At 40.2% G+C, this 15,852-nt stretch overlaps 1 protein-coding gene across 1 annotated transcript; it reads right to left on the bottom strand.

The window, feature by feature from the left end:
- Positions 1 to 1,197: 1,197 nt before the first annotated feature.
- pkdcc (protein kinase domain containing, cytoplasmic) lies at positions 1,198 to 10,238 on the bottom strand. The gene is made up of 7 exons (XM_015379231.1): positions 9,570 to 10,238; positions 8,908 to 9,039; positions 7,397 to 7,668; positions 7,057 to 7,136; positions 6,679 to 6,786; positions 2,400 to 2,576; positions 1,198 to 2,109 (listed from the first exon to the last, which is right to left on the bottom strand). Exons 1-7 carry the CDS (start codon positions 10,140 to 10,142, stop codon positions 2,003 to 2,005), a joined length of 1,449 nt encoding a protein of 482 aa, XP_015234717.1. The 5' UTR covers positions 10,143 to 10,238; the 3' UTR covers positions 1,198 to 2,002.
- Between the last annotated feature and the right edge of the window lie 5,614 nt (positions 10,239 to 15,852).

Below are 15,852 nucleotides of genomic sequence, written 5' to 3'. Positions count from 1 at the left end.
TGGATGAGTCAGGCTAACATTATTTTTCATTAGCATTAACTATATTGTCATGAAAGCCAGAAAATGCTTAATAAGTGTGATATCAAAGTTCTCCTGTCATTTTCGGTTTGACCATTAAAAAACTCCAAACAACTTGTTTTACTTTACTAGTCTTTAGACCCAGTATTTCTATGCTATTTAAGGTACTATTAAGAATATCTAATAACCTTTTTGTCTAACTATTACATTATGTTGTTGCTCTCAAGCAAGTTGTCTATCCCTTTCAGTTTCATTACATTTCGCTCGTTGTAATGCTGAGAAAACACTCCTGTCAGTCCAGCTGTTTTGCTCTACTGAGTTTGTTTTATCTAACCACATGCAAAGTCTCTTTATCTGTATAATCAAGACTGTAATCAGGCAGCTTTGTCTGGACAACAAGGGGCCAACATGAGGCAAAGAGGGCCCTGAGGCCTCCCTGCTACCTCTGCTGTAAAACTTTAACTTATAGACAGCAACATGTCCTTTCAGGTCCCATGGTGATATGGCTGAATGGTAGAGGAATCATAGCTGAGTTATACGGAATTTGGCATCAACTGATCTTCTGTGTATGGAAAGAATGGGGGAAATTTAGGAAAAAAACGTGTTTTCTGTTCTTAAATTTTTGTGCATGTTTGTTAATAAATGCACCAACCACAGTTTCCCAAAAATAAACTCTTATCTCTCTCACTAGCTCAGCTTAGCATCCTGCAAACCTGTCCTCACCTCACAGCGGTTCCTCAGGCAGGCACAGATGGGAACCCATTCGTGTGCAAACTGCAAACTGAGCCGTGATTGTCCTGATGTCTGTCTTTGTCTTTCAGTAATATCCCCCAGACCCATCATGCAAATAAAGCCCAAGTAAGTGACTTTACATGTATTAATTAAGGCTCATAATGAGCTCAGCATGATTAGGCATTTGAATGCATTCCTCGGGTATTGTGCAAACTCTGTGGAGGTTTCGCAATCTAAGTCATTTAGATGCGGGGGGAGGCAGGGCAGATAAAGGCCTAAAGCACACAAACACACACATGCAAGCCCCCTCTTCACCACTGAAACACACACAGAGGTGCTAATGAGAAATAATCAGGCTGTTAGTTTCAGTTACTCTTCGCACAATAAAAGATGCAAATAAGCCAAACGGTAAAAAGCATACGTTTTTTTTGTTGTTTTTTTTTTAATAGGAACAACTATTACAGTCACAAGTGTGGCATAAAAAAAGAAAACACTCAAGAGAATAATTTTTCATTGAAAATAAAATGTTCACCCACAAGGTGCACTATATAATGCAGGAGCATGTAACAAAAGTCACATCTCATTGGACCATATAAATATCTATTAACACAATACAAAGGGCTAAAAAAAAAAAACAAATGCATAAAAAAAACAGACAACTGTGGAATGTTTGTAATTATCTGTGCACCAGTGTTGATGTTCAACTGCTTACATGGTTGTTGCTGCCTACTACCTCATTGCAGTTTAAGCTAGACAACCATGAAAACACAACCCCGACCCCAGCGTCCTTTATCAAAGTCTGTTTGTCTGAAAGCTTGTTTTCATTTCTCGTTCACAGGCTTCTAACGCTGAGCTTCAGCGTCCGCTTTCAAACCCTTGCTATGGGGATGCGACCGCACAGCCAAAGCCGGAACATATGTCAAATGAAGGAAAAAAACCAAATAAGTGAGGGTACAAGACTCTCCCTCCTTAATTGTACCTGAAGGGAAATCCTTTTAAATAGTAGCTGGCAGAGGCAGGGAGCTGGCAGCGAGATCAAACAGTCGCTGAGCAGAAGCCTTTTAAATACAACACATTCACTTGCCGACTTCAAACAGCCTCGGCAGGCTTTATGCAGCAGGGCCGAGCTGCGGTCAGCATGTTCTCAGAGAGGCTTCAGTTCTCTGCGTAAACGAGATGCTCCTGCTTCATTCCCTATAACGGGCTGCATTTCACGCAAGCTCTGGCTCCACTGTGATTGCTTTGTTTCAGGTCACGACGACGGCGGTTGAGGAACTTTGCTTTTCTTCAAATAGACCTCCGAGCCTCCTTCAGGCACCAGGTGGCCAAAGCTGCTCCTGAATGAAGCGAGGAGTCGGCCTGCAATAGAGACCAATGTTAAAGACGCCTGAAACATCCCTGGAGTAACATGTTCCTACATGACATCCAACAAGAGTTTAGTCTTCAGCTTCAGAAAAAAAGAAGTCTGTTTACTTAGATGTCTCAGTTGTGCAGCAGCTGTGATTATACAGGCTTATTGTGGAGGATTTCTGCACAAATACCAACCTAATGAGACTTTCCTTGAGGCCTTGGGACGTTATAAACCCCGCCTATGGTTGGAAATATTGTTTTTAGATCAGGCTGCAGATGAGTGACAAAAAAACTCTCACCTGTCCAAGTCTTCTGTCCGGTCAGACTGAAGCTGCTGCAATGAGAGTGGGAGTTACAGATGTATGCCGCCTCTCTGGCGCTGTGGACGGACAGCACGCAGCCCTGCTGGCTGTAGGACGGCCAGCAGCGGTACTCCACATTCCCAGAGGTGCTCATGTCTCGCATCACGCTGTAATCTAACCACAGAATGAGAGATGGTACTTGAGTATACAGAACTGCTGAAGGAGTTTTCAAGCACTTAATGAGGACAAGATCAAAAGTTAGAAAGTCAAGTTAGCTTAGAGAATCAAGTTATGGTTTACGCAAAAGTTTTCCAACAGTTCTTCCTTTGAAATACAAATAAAAAATGGTATACCACAAGGTTCAGTGCTAGGAACATTATTATTCAACATTTAGTTAGCCTTTTTTTTTTCTCAATATTTAATGGGGAATTTTTTTAGTTATAAATGAGATTGTTTTCTCCAGGTGAGGTTTTGTTCTTTGCAACATCATCCTGTGTATTAAAAGCATTAAACTTAAATGCTGTTTTTTTTAATGCCCCTTTAACCAAAAGGTCAGCAGTCACCTGTTCACCAACTCAACAACAGATGGTCATCAAATTAAGTTAGTATCCAAATAGATATTAATAATTTAGGATTTTTGGAAATTTTTGAAAAGACCCACCTTCCTCACTTAAAAAAGAAATTCACATGTACAACCCTGTACCTGCTGCCAAGAGTAAACGCCTATTAAACGCATGCACGAGCCCATTTCTCGTCATGCACGCTCTTTTGATGCTGTTTACATCCCTAATACAAGCTAACTTTCCAAAAGAAGATTTGCAATTTTTCCACTATGTCAGACTTATCACCGGTAAGTGGAAATGGGGACAAGCACATAGAACAGCCTTACATAAACATATCACCAGAATGATTGACAAGTAGGAGGACCTCTTATTTTGATAATCCACCCGGAAAAAAAACAAAAAAACCATCCCCCATTACACTTTTAAGCCGTACATTCAACATTAAGTTAAAACAACAGAAATTTTCATTATATATTCTTATTGAAACAAGTGTTGCTTTTGTGCTAATTTAAAGTTTTAATGGAAAAAGATTGAGCTATGTGGTATGTGAATGTGTCGGCTCATTGTCTATACATGCAAGACAGTTCACCATGAAAGCTTGAGATTTATTAGCAACTGTGGCCCCTTACTCACCATTGTGTACTTTATGGTAAAGTTAACTGGATGTCTTAATGTGTCGGACACCTTAGTCACTGAACAAAGTGGGGCAAGGAACAAAAAAGAAAAAAAAAAAAGAAGAACTCAACTTAATCTCTGCTAAAACTGGTCATTAAAAGTATTTTTTATATTAATATTTCTAATTAGAAAATCTTAGAATTGTACACAATAATTTTTCAAGTTTCAAGATATAATAACTTCCAACAGCTTAAGTCTGTCCCACTGCTGTGCATTAGAGCCAGAGCCCCCCTAACGCAGTCCATATTACTTCCCTTCTTCTCAACATTTGCGTTACATTTATCATCATAACTCTTTCAGTCAGACGTCGTGTGGATCTGGCCTTAAATCATCTGCTACACATTAGCCGGAGCCATGAGAGAAAAGCATGCACACATACGTCTGCACGCATACCCGGCCCAGAAGTGGACAAAAGCCTTGCCTGTGTGTCGGTACGGAGGAGGCGCATAACAAGCTGGTAACCTTTTGTAAATGGCAGGAGGCAATGTGTGTGTGAGAGAGAGTGAACGAGAGACTGTGCATTGTTAAGGAGTGAAAAGAACCTGAGGATCAGCATTCAAGGGAACAAGGAGAAGGGGTGATGATCCCCCGTTTGTGGGAGGAAAGTAAAAGGCTGATTGCTTAGCTCAGCTGTTTTTAATTTTCATATTCAATATTCAGAAAATCGAATCAGTTAAATTTGAACTGCTGTAAGGACACTGATACCAAATGAAAGCTTTTCTCCTCCACCCACAAAAGTTACAAAGCTACATCTTTACTCCACGGCGGCCTCCTCCATCACAGCTCAGATGATCTCCAAACAGTGGAGAAATTACATCCACATTACTGAAGACTCTCCATCTGTCAGCAATTTTAAATTAAGACTTCAGGCCTGATGAGTATCTTTTTTTTCCTCCCTCACACATACAAGCATGGGATTTTTTTTCTTTCCCTTCCTGAGAAATTCCACTGACACAAAGCATAACCAAAACAAATTCAAAACTAAGCCTTAGCTTACCCTAACTATAACTCACACCGCCGCCCTGATTCTAACCAGAAAGGATGCTGCGCTACTTTAGGACATAGCTTCAAGTTTCCTTCTTTGTTTACTGAATCAAATAAACAGTTAAAGAGACATTAAATGATCTATTACTCCATTTAATTCAGTCCACATTTATTGAATCATGAAGCAAATATCTATGACTCGACTAAAAACTTCTAACCAAACATAAAGACAGACCAAGCGTGTTTAAAAACCCCTCGGCTGCAGCAAAATCTGCAGAATGCTGCTATAATAAACAGACATTTTTTAAGCCTTATCACACGCTCGCTGGCTGGCTCAGCGGCAGCAGCAGTTGACTCCTGGCACCCCCTTGTTAAGCCGAAACATTCCCTCCCTCACTGTAGCCTCTTTTCCATAACCAGGCCTCTCTTTTACCCCGGACCTGTGATTAAATTCACAAAGCGCTGCTATATAAACAGCCCAGCATCTGGGGGACGGAAAAAATCTCCCCACAGGAACGCAGCCAGTCATTCTGTTATTAATATTTCATAGGGCCGAGAGGAGCGGCGGGGAGGGAGAGCCGGAGAGCGAAGTGGAAAAGTGAAGGACTTTCTGTGCTTATATGGAGAGAGAGCGGAAACAGGGCTGAGTTTTAAAGCCTTAATGTTGATCAAGTGCATTCTATTTGGTAAAATAAACTTTTTCATAAAAAGTCTCTGAATGATAATATACTTTGCAAAAATATTGACACCCCTGCATCAATATATCATATTGGGATTTTATATGACTGACCAACAACAAGTAAAAATAAAACTTTTTAAAAATAAAATCTTTTGCAAAAATAAAGTTCAAAGGTGAAGCAAGTCTTTGCTTTAATCAATCCCCGCAAAATCAAATCTAGATCCACCTCAGTTTAGAAGTCTTCCTATTATGAAAAACAACTCAGATGAGTAATTGAATTATTTGAATCCATCTCTTTTCTGAAGGCATCCAAGCTTTGTTAGAAAAGAAAAAGCAAACCAGGGATCAGAATCAGACGGGCCAGGAAATAGAAGAGAAAATTACAGCAGGTTTAGCTTAGATAACAGCTTACATCTCAGAGTTCTGCTCAATCCATCATTTGCACAGAGGGAGATGAGAGAGCAACTACAGACTTCCAAAGACATGATTAATACTAAGAGAAGCAGCGAAGAAGCACATGAAAACTCTGGAGGGAACAGCTGAGATCCACCACTCAGGAGGGAGAAACTTAGTAAAAGGTTGGATATGAAGTTCTGTTTGCAGTTTACCATCACATATGGAAAACAACACATCATCCCGAACACAGTATGGCTATCATCAAACAGGGTAAAGGCAGCATCATGATGTGGGGTCGCTTTTTCTCAGTGGGGATTAGGAGGCTGGAAGGCACTGATAGGAAGACAATGCAGCTAAATTTAAGGCGAAAACCCTGTCAAAGGCTGCAAAAGACTTTAGAAAAGGAAGGAGGTTCACAAACAACCCAAAACATAACGTAAGGCAATAAAAAGAGTGGCCTAGTCAAAGTCAAAGAATTTATGTTTATTAGAACTCATAGAGCTAACCTGACTGAGCGTGAGCAATTTTGCAAGAAAGCAAGATCCAATTTCAGGCTCTAAATGAGCAGAGCTGGTAGAAGCTCACAGCTTTTCTGAAAGGCAGAAGTCTCAACTTGGAGGCCTGAATACTAAAACAGAAAAAAAAAATCTGTTTTTATATATAGAGAAAGATTTTAAAACCACCAATTTCCTTTCACTTCACTATTATCCTCTTAACATAAAGTTTGTGGTTTTGAAATGAGGTACAGTGGAGCTACTTTGACAAACAACAAAACGCTAATGAGAGTTGTTCAGCATTAATCCCACTAAGTTGGACTCATCCTTTCATTCCAGCTGCACAATTAACCTGTCAGGAAAAGACAGAGCTTAACAACCATCTTTCCTTTTCCCTCTAACGTTTCTAAATGAAAACAGAAGTGCTTACAATGCTCCCGTTTCTAGGCGCCTCATGAAATGAGCCTCGACTCCTCAGCTCTTACCTCTCAGTATTGAAGGATGCAGGTTGTCCAGGTGAATGCCTGATTTGTATAGGAGGAGGATGCGTTCAAAGGCCTCCAGAGTTTGATTGATGTTGGCTTTCAGCTCCCCTGGACACACATAATGAATTCAGTCTGGTCTGCATGCTCAAAGGGCTGGTCAGTGTAGATTATTTAAATATTTCTCAGCTTTTGATCAAAGCATCCAGATCTTAACATAAAACTGATTCCAGGGTGCTATTAAGTGTCAGGAGGCAACTTGTTCAGCTAATTCAATATAAAAAAAGCCTTGAAGGCATGCCAATGCACGATAGCTATAAAGGAATGATGCACTCTCTGATCTCTGATACTTAATCATGTCGGTGTGTGTCTCGTGTTCACCTGTGGAGTTCATGATGTGGTCTACCAGGTGTGTGAGGCCGGGTGGGGCCTGGTGGGGCAGCAGGTAGGTGAAAAAAAACCTGAAGAGGTAAAAGGAGCCTTTCAGAGATGGAAAAACAGACTCTGCTGTTAGAACCATAAAACTGTCAGAAACCTAGCCCTGTTTAAAGGGAAAACACGCTCTTTTTTCCAGCTATCACACCTCCATCAAACAGAACATTTCCAGCTGTACATCTTTATCTTTACTGTTATTATTTTAGTTGTCAGGTTAACCTGTGTTTTAGTCCCAACCACCCGGAGCACATTCATCATGCAGTTAAACTGTCACTTCTTTTCTCACCTGTAGGCATTATAAATGTTCCTCTTCTCGTTTAGGCCCTCGCACACACCCTGAGACGAGCAGGGCAGGGTGAAGTTTCTGTGCGGAAACTGGAGCACGCAGTCGGCGTCCGTCCGACAGGCGGGTTCTTCCGTGCTGACGTCGTCCAGATCGGTGAGCTTCAGCTGGCCGGACACAATGACGAACTGCCGAGGCTGGAAGTCCAGCAGCCCCACGGAGCCCAGAGGAGACCAGGAGAGGAAATGCAGGAGCCGGACCAGATCCAGACACACCTGGAGATCAGACATGCCGAAACCTGATCACTTCAGGGTTAAATAATTAGCCTTCAGCTACTGTCTCACAAGCTGAGAAACATATTACAGGCAAACTCGTAAATCTGACAAAACTATTTTCCTCTTTAATGCTTTTTTTTTTTGTTTTTACATCTTTATCTTAAACATTTAGGTCTGACAAAAAAGCAAAACATATTAAAAAAATGCACAAGGAAACAAATACTTTCATCCAGTCCTGTATCTAATTGATAAAATGTTTATTTAGCTAATGCTTCCCAAATGTGAAAGAATTTACAGTTCCTGTTTATTTTTTGTGTCTAGTTTTTCATCTTTATATTTTTCACCTTCCATATATTTGAGTGTTTTACTCTGCAAGTTCTCCACTAAGAATTACTCTATTCTGTTTTATTGTCAAAATTATTCTACGTTTCAGAATAAGCCTCAAACCTTTAAATGAGCTCTTTTTAAATAAATAAAATAAAAAGGAATCAAGATAAATGATTTGGGGTGAAAATTTTTCATTTTAAAATTAGAGCCAGCTTGTTTAAAAGTTCTAAATGAATGTTTTAATTATAATAAAATCAACAATTCTTAGAGCAGCTGGTTTTTATTCAAGCCCTGTCATTCAGTCGTGACTGAATGACTTATTCATGTTCATCTTACCAGAGAAATCTCATTTTTTTAATATTAAATTTCAAACAGAAATCTGACAGGTTTTAGAAACAATAATAAATATTATGAATTTTCAGCCAAATATGGCTCTTTTGTATGTGTCATCTTTAAAAGGGGTTGGGTGAGTTTGGGAGTTTCTTGAACGCTGCTCTGCTGGCTCAGAGCAGAGCAAAAAAAAAAAGGTGCAGGGTGAAACCTTACACCCCTAGATTAATGCACCCTGCAGGGGCCCGGCCAGCCTGTCAGGGGTATCATGATCCACTATTTGGGTGATGCAGCAGAAAAAGATCCACAGCTGAGATAATTACTCGTATATTCAATCTACCACCCACTGGTCCTGTCTGTCAAACACTCCCACTGTGGGCACACCTGAACCTGTTCACATGACAGTGTGTGTTTTAGCCAGCAGTGGATTAACTCCTGAGCCTATCTCTGTTCCAGCCGGTGCCTGATCACATTCCCTGGAGAGGCAGATGTCAGACCTTCCTTCTCTTCCAGCAGGAGCACTGACCTGCCTACGTGGTAAAGACCTCTGCTTTCCCGGTGGAAAAAAGCTGCAGTGCTCACCCTGAATCTGTCCTCCCAGGGAGTCTGGAGCAGCTGGATCATCTGGAGAGGCGTGCCTTGCTCCATAATGACTGTGACTCTTCCTCCTTCCACTCCCTCTCCACCCTGGAGTCCTGAACAGTGGCCCTTAAGCTGCAGAAGGAGAAAATTAAAGTTTATTGCCTTTAAACAAGATAAATATAATACTCTCCTTAGATTTAATGCATTTGAAGGCTATAAAAATGTTCTTCCAAATTAACATGTGACAGAAAAATCCTGTTACAGAGAGAAAGGCAGTTAATTCAGTTAAAAATGATTTGATTGAGGTGTTTCCTACACAGGCCAATCTCAGGCTTGCTTCTAAATTGAGCCTTAAAGATCTGATTAAATAAGAGCTGGGGGTCTCAGATGGAGCCAGGACAGGAGAAGCATTGTGTGCTCCAGCCAAACTGGACAGAGGTCAGAGGGGGGTCAGGGAATTTAATTTAATTAGATGGGAAGGCCTCGGAGAGCCTGGGAGACTTTCCATCAAGTTCCCTCACGCTGAGACAAAGGAAAGTCTGAGCAAGAGAAAGATTGGAAAGTCAGGATGGGATCCAGCAATGTTCCACCTCCACAGCTCAGGCCAACGCGCAGGCTTCACTGAAACGGGGATATTATGAAATTCGGATAAAACTTTTCACCTGGATGACGTTGGGATGGCGCAGCCTCTGCAGCAGGAGCATTTCTTTCTGCAGCTTGTAGGAGACCAGCTCCCTGCAGCCCTGCAGGTCTTTGAAATCCTCCAAACACTTGCTCATGTCGATGCCCTGCTCGTTGACCAGCTTCAGCGCCACGGACTGACCTCCGGCCAGATTCGCCTTCACCACCAGCTTGGTGTATCCAGAGCCCAGAACCTCCACAGCCCGAACGTCCAGGAGAGACTCACAGCCCATCTGATCCCGGTGCGCCTTCCCAGAACCAGACACCTCATTCCACAGACTGGAGTCCAAACCATAGTTCTGCTCTAGAACTTCTTCCAACACTCTGTCCTTATCGCCATCAGGATGTAGGAGCAGAGGGAGGATTTCTTTCCTTCTCTCCCTGAGGTGGAGATCCAGCGCGCTGCGCAGCGACGCCAAACCCTCCTGATCTGTGGAGTTGGATAAGCGCGTTGATCCCGATCCAAACTGCTTCAGGCTCGTAATGAGGAGTGACACCAGAACAGACAGGACCACCAACGCCAGGAGGGCAGCCGCGCGTAAGGAGTGGCCCATTCCGGGCGCTTAGGGTCGCAGGAACTGCGCTCAGCCGCGACCTGCAGGCGGACCGCTCCGAGTCAGAGCGCTTTCTGCCGGACAGACGCTCCTCACAGCCTCCTGCTCCACAGCTCCCAGGAAACTCCCTCTGGAGGTGTGTCCTGCGAGCTGGTAACTTTACACCCGCGGGTCAGAAAGCTTTGCAGGAGAACCCGGCCTCATGTTGGTGGAGTTTGCTTTAACAATGGAATCACAGGAGTTCTGTAAAACTTTATGACAATCTACGTCATCATCAGATGAAGTCGGCTTATTTTTTTTTTTTTTTTTTTTTAACAAAAACTGAAGTAGAGGCTACGAGTTGGGAATGTATTTCCAGAATCTGTCCACGAGGTGGCAGCAAATCACCTTTCTGTTTAAAGCCAAAACTGATGTGATGAAGAGTAGACCTGCACTTTTTTAAAAACACTTTTAAATGGGTATAATACATGTAAGGATAATCAAACCAAGTCTTTAGTTGTTAATTATAGTTTTCAATTTATTTCTTTTATTTTGTTTATTTTGTATATATATAAGTTTACTTTTTAATTAATTCCCAACAAGTTTGGTTTTGCCAGAAGCCATGTTCTGTTTAGGGATTGTTTTCTCTGGTTTTCTTATTGCAATCCCCACGGGCACATTATGAGTGTTAACTAAGTGGTAAGGGGATCAGAACCGTCCCAATTATTCCATGAGGTGTCAGAATGTGTCATAAAAGGTTTTCATTTTTCCATATTAGCACAATAGCAGCATATAGTTGCTGCATACTTTTTTGTCAAGTAACTAAGTACAAATACTTCATTACTGTACTTAAGTACACTTTCTAGGTATCTACACTTTACTCCATTACTTATTTTTCTTCCTACTTCTGACTTCTACTCATTACATTTTCAAACTACTATCTGTACTTTCTATTCCTTACATTTTAAAACAAACGTTACTCTTGGCTTCGGTTTAATGTTTATAAATATTTATTTCACATCATGTATTCCATCCAATGCAGATCAGTGGCGCCATCCACGTCTAGAGAAAACTAGTGTAATTAGATGAGTCATTAGCTAAATGAAATCATCAGAAACAAGCAGGTGTTCTTCAAACTGCAAACTTGAATTATCTATGCCATGCTACAATGTCAGATTCAGAAAAAGATTTTGAAATGTCTGAAAGGTCGGACACAGGCGAGATCAACAAGACCTCCCTCATCATTGGCCCTATCTTAAAGAATTTTTCAAAGTAGTTGAAAAATTGAGCTTTCAATTCATATACTGGCATTTGTCTGTTTTTTTTTTTAGGTTAAAGGTTAATACTTTTATACTTTAAGTAGTTTTTGGAGCACATACTTTTTCACTTTTACTTGAGGAAAGAGGTCAACTTGATACTTCAACTTTTATCAGAGTGTTTTTAAACTGCAGTATCTATACTTCTACTTAAGTAACAAATGTGTGTACTTCTGACACCACTGAGGATCGATGATGTAATTCCATCTCATGTTTAATAAAGTAGTTTGAGATATTTCAGTGCTGATAAAAGAAAGATAGGCTGTGATGTTTAATCTATGCTTGGCACATGGTTTACCATAAAACACCGATCCCCACAAGGGATCAATGTTTTTATGTCTTTCACACTAAATTATGAACATTCCCCCTCAATGCTGCAACTGAAAAATAGAATTTTTTTCACTTTTACTATAATTTATTTATATAATACTATAAAGTATTAGTGAGTAGTAAAGAACTGTAACCTCAGGCCCTTTTCCCGAGTTGATGGGAGTGGCACCCATGGTGGTTTTTAGCAGCTGTAGTCCAACTGCTTCAAGGTTTAAAGTGTTGTGCATTCAGAGACGATGTGGTGTCTTACCTCATACTCTGCAGAAATACTGTCTGCTTCTTTCCTGTAAATGACGTTGCTTTAAAACACCAGTAGATCAGCGGTTTGTTGGAATAATTTCACTGGAGGCAAAGTGATTTACATCCCTTTTCTTCATCATTCTGATGATCAGCAAATTATCTTCACCGCGTCTAAATGCCTCAAGGCAAGTTGCAAAAAAAAAAGCTGTAAGGCTTATTAATAAGGGGGTGAACCAACTGATAAAATCTTCATTCAAAGCAACACATTAAAATTCAAAGATACTGCTTATATAAAAATGCTGGAACTAATATATAAAGCAGTAAACAAATGTATTCCTTTTGGCATTCAGAAATAATTCAAGTTAAGAAAGAATAAATATAATTTGCAAGGTTTGTTTATATTTGAATACTCAAAAGAGAAGAGCCAGATAAAGTCTAGATGTGTTTCAGCTATTGGAGTGAAACTGTGGAAAGAACTGAATGATGATTTAAGTTATGCCCTTTCTTGGTGAATTTTAAAAGAGCTTTGTGGAGCTATTTATTCTTTATTTCTTTATCCATTTAAATTGTGTAAATGAATTCCTAAATTTCAATTTTTTGTAAAATCTAGATAGTTTATTTGCAGGTTAATAATTGTTGATTCTATTTATCTTTGTTTTATTATTTTTCTTAATTATTTATTGTTCTGAGGGATTGACAGGAAGTGATGTGGATCATTCCACTTTCTATAGTGTAGGGGGTTGGGAAAGGACCAGCAGGCATTTTGGGTTTGGGGCCTATGGTTTTTACCAGTGCAAGAGAGGTAGGACAAAAGAAAAGTTTGTACTCTTTAACTGTTGGCAAAAATAGAAAATAAACCATCCAGAATCATCATCAAGACTGGACATTGAACCTTCTTTCTCCTGCGTATAGAAACTTGACCCCAGTGCCTCAGTAACAGCTTAAAGGAACTTTAATTGGATGTTTGGCTTGGCAAACAATCACTACTGCAGAGCTTTTAAATGTAAAAGGATAAAATCCTATGATGTTATGTAGATTTGAATATTTATATATGTATTGTGAAGAACCTGGTAGGTTGTAAAGGTTGTGAGTATAAAAAAGGCAAGAATAAGCTTTGTTTCAGCCTTTTTTTGGTAAATTGTGCGTTTGTTTGTTTATTGTTGCTTCTTTTTACTGTTTCCTGTGTTTCATGTTGGATAATTTACCAAAAACAAAGTGGAAAAAGTGAAGCGAGGCTCATTGCTTGATAAAATACCCAAAATCTGGGTCACAAAACTCAAGAAAATAAACAAGCAAAAACTTTAAAACACCTTTTTTATTTAGTTCCATGAAACACTGCTGTGTTAGAGGAACACATACGCTGTTATTTCTCTCCATTTCCAAACAGTCCTTCTGCTCTGTCTCCTCATCTAGCTCTGTTTTCGTGCCAAAGCGGAGCTGCGGCTCTAATGAAGCGTTTTCCCCCAACATCACCATTCTCAGGCAGAAACCTGCCACAGGAAATTACCATGGCTGTCACCTCAGTGTGCCCACCACAAGCCGAGCCCTCCCCTCAGCCTCCCAGTTATTTGTGTGTCCTGTTTCCAGTTTTATGTCAGCCAGCCTCTCCAGATGTGTGTGTGTGTTTGCATCAGACATCTTTAGTGTCTATGGCAGAGTGAGCAGCTAAGCATTTCCAGTGAAGTCAAAAGAGCTTCAGTCGTTTCACATAAGCTGTACAGAAAACTCTAACTGACCAACAGGAGTTTTCTCTGGGCTACATTTAGCCAAAAATGATTGTGGTTTATATTGATTTACTGTCTGAAACAGTTTTAAAGTATCCCGATAAAATCACTTAAAGTAATTAGCTTTGAATGAAACAGGTTTAAAAGTAGGAACAAAGAGAATGATTTAATACCATGAAACACAACTTTTTCCCTCCTCGTCAAAAATTTCTCACACTCCTGTTGTGTTGATCCCTGCCCTTCTACCAATACATCATTACTGCCACCCTATGGAGGCCAGTCAGAGACAAGAGCCTGGGGCCATGATTCATATTTATAACAAGAGCCAGACCTGCAGTCGCCTCATTAGCGGAGAGTCACACAGGTCTGCTGTGTCACAGCTTCTGCAGTCTTTTTAGCTTACTTGACTTTGGCTCATTCTCCCTTCTCTGAGTCAGAGAGAGGTTACTTGTTGAATTCTTTTAGACATACATGTTTTTACTCATTTGTTTCCAACATTAATGTGTTTTAAATGTTCCTGTTGAGGAGTAGCTGGATAGAAATGGATTTCCCTTAGAGATGGCCTTTTTAAACTACCTTTTTCCCAATTTGAAAACGATTGTTTAATATCTCAAAATCTATAGTTTTATCTATATTTTTCTTTGTTTATAAGATAATAAGATTAGCCTTCAGTTCCTCTCTGACTGCCTAAGCAATGATCTTCAGATATAACAGGACGCATGCCCTATAAAAATGGTATGGGTCTTTTCTGTTGACAGAATATTTTCTCTAAGGTATTTAGGAATCAAGATGGGATATTCCTATGCGTTCCCATTTTTGTGCAGAAGTGGTTTTGGCCTTAGAGGTCACACATGAACATTGTCCTTAGTTGAAGCAAGTGTGACCTGAAATGATTTGGGTTCTGCTTACTTTTACGAAATCAAGATTGAGACAAGATTGAGACATTCAAAATCTCTTGAAGTGATTTTGGAAGATTTTGGTCAATGCTGAGAAGGTACACCGCACCTCCATTTTTTCCTTTTCCAAATCATTGCTCTAGATATTGTCATTCATCTACTCCATGTTGTTTATAGGTCTGGTAATAAGATCAGAGGGTAACTGGTGACGTTGAGCAAGGCATTTGGAAACAATCACACCACTTCTGAGCTTTTTCTTTGAAAGATATGTTGATTCATGAGTGACAGTGGCGTCGAATGCAGGAGGTTAATCTGCAACCGAATGGTTTTCAGTTCAAACCGTAGCTCCAGCTTTCAGTGTTATTGTGCAATACGATTCACTTTCATTGCCTACAGATGGTGGTCAGAGGCTAGACCTTTCTGTCAAGCTTCTGAAGTCTTCAGATGATGACACTGTAAGGATAATTATCTTTGAAGATGTTTGAGTTTATCACACCTTGGTACTGGCTGCCTTTTGCATGTCAGAAATGATGTTTTCCACAATAGTTATCTAATTAAGACAGTTCCTCTGTCTGGATATACCGTTATAATCTTCATTCTCATTCCATTTCAGATTTGGAAATGGAATGAGAGCAGCGTCCTTCAGCTGAAAACAAAGTTTAATATTTTCATAAGGCTGGAGCCATGGATGTCTAATCATCTGCTAACGTGTATGATGTAAAATATGATGATGTGGCAGACTGGAGATGTATAAATGCCTTTTTAACTGTTAATTGGGTTCACTTCCTGAGAGGTGAGCCTAGAGGTGAGCAGCTGCCTTATGTAAATTCTAAGAAATGTCTCTGATCTGAGTAAGATTAGATTTTCAACCAGAATCTATTGGCATGTCTCCTGGTTATTTAATACATATAAGTTATGAAGTGTTATTTAAAGAGTTTGTCCCGAGTGATCTCTTTTAAGGGAAACGAACTGGAGAGATAGAGCATCAAGGTGCATACACAGAGCCTATTTTTAACAACACCCTGTTTGCTTAATGTTTGAGGAAGATGAGTGTACCTATAGGAAGGGAACTGAACATTTTTTGACCTGCTGCAGCCAGAAGCCTGGAGCCTAATGATCTGTAAACATCTAGAGATGTTGGTGGACAGTAGAAAGGTCCATCATCTATCTATCTGTCTGTCTGTCTGTCTGTCTGTCTGTCTGTCTGTCTGTCTGTCTGTCTGTC

The sequence above is a fragment of the Cyprinodon variegatus genome, unplaced genomic scaffold (assembly GCF_000732505.1).
Source record: "Cyprinodon variegatus isolate N-32 unplaced genomic scaffold, C_variegatus-1.0 Scaffold187, whole genome shotgun sequence".
NCBI classification, from domain to species: domain Eukaryota; kingdom Metazoa; phylum Chordata; class Actinopteri; order Cyprinodontiformes; family Cyprinodontidae; genus Cyprinodon; species Cyprinodon variegatus.
The sequence above is the reverse complement of the archived record's forward strand: the minus strand, read 5'-3'. Positions and strand labels throughout refer to the sequence as shown.

Coding starts and splice junctions, on each gene's coding strand:
- pkdcc (XM_015379231.1), bottom strand. CDS start 10,142: ATGGGCCACTCCTTACGCGCGGCTGCCCTCCTGGCGTTGGTGGTCCTG. Junction 9,040..9,569: donor GCCATCCCAACGTCATCCAG/GTGAAAAGTTTT, acceptor CTCCTTCTGCAG/CTTAAGGGCCACTGTTCAGG. Junction 7,137..7,396: donor AACATTTATAATGCCTACAG/GTGAGAAAAGAA, acceptor TTACCTCTTCAG/GTTTTTTTTCACCTACCTGC.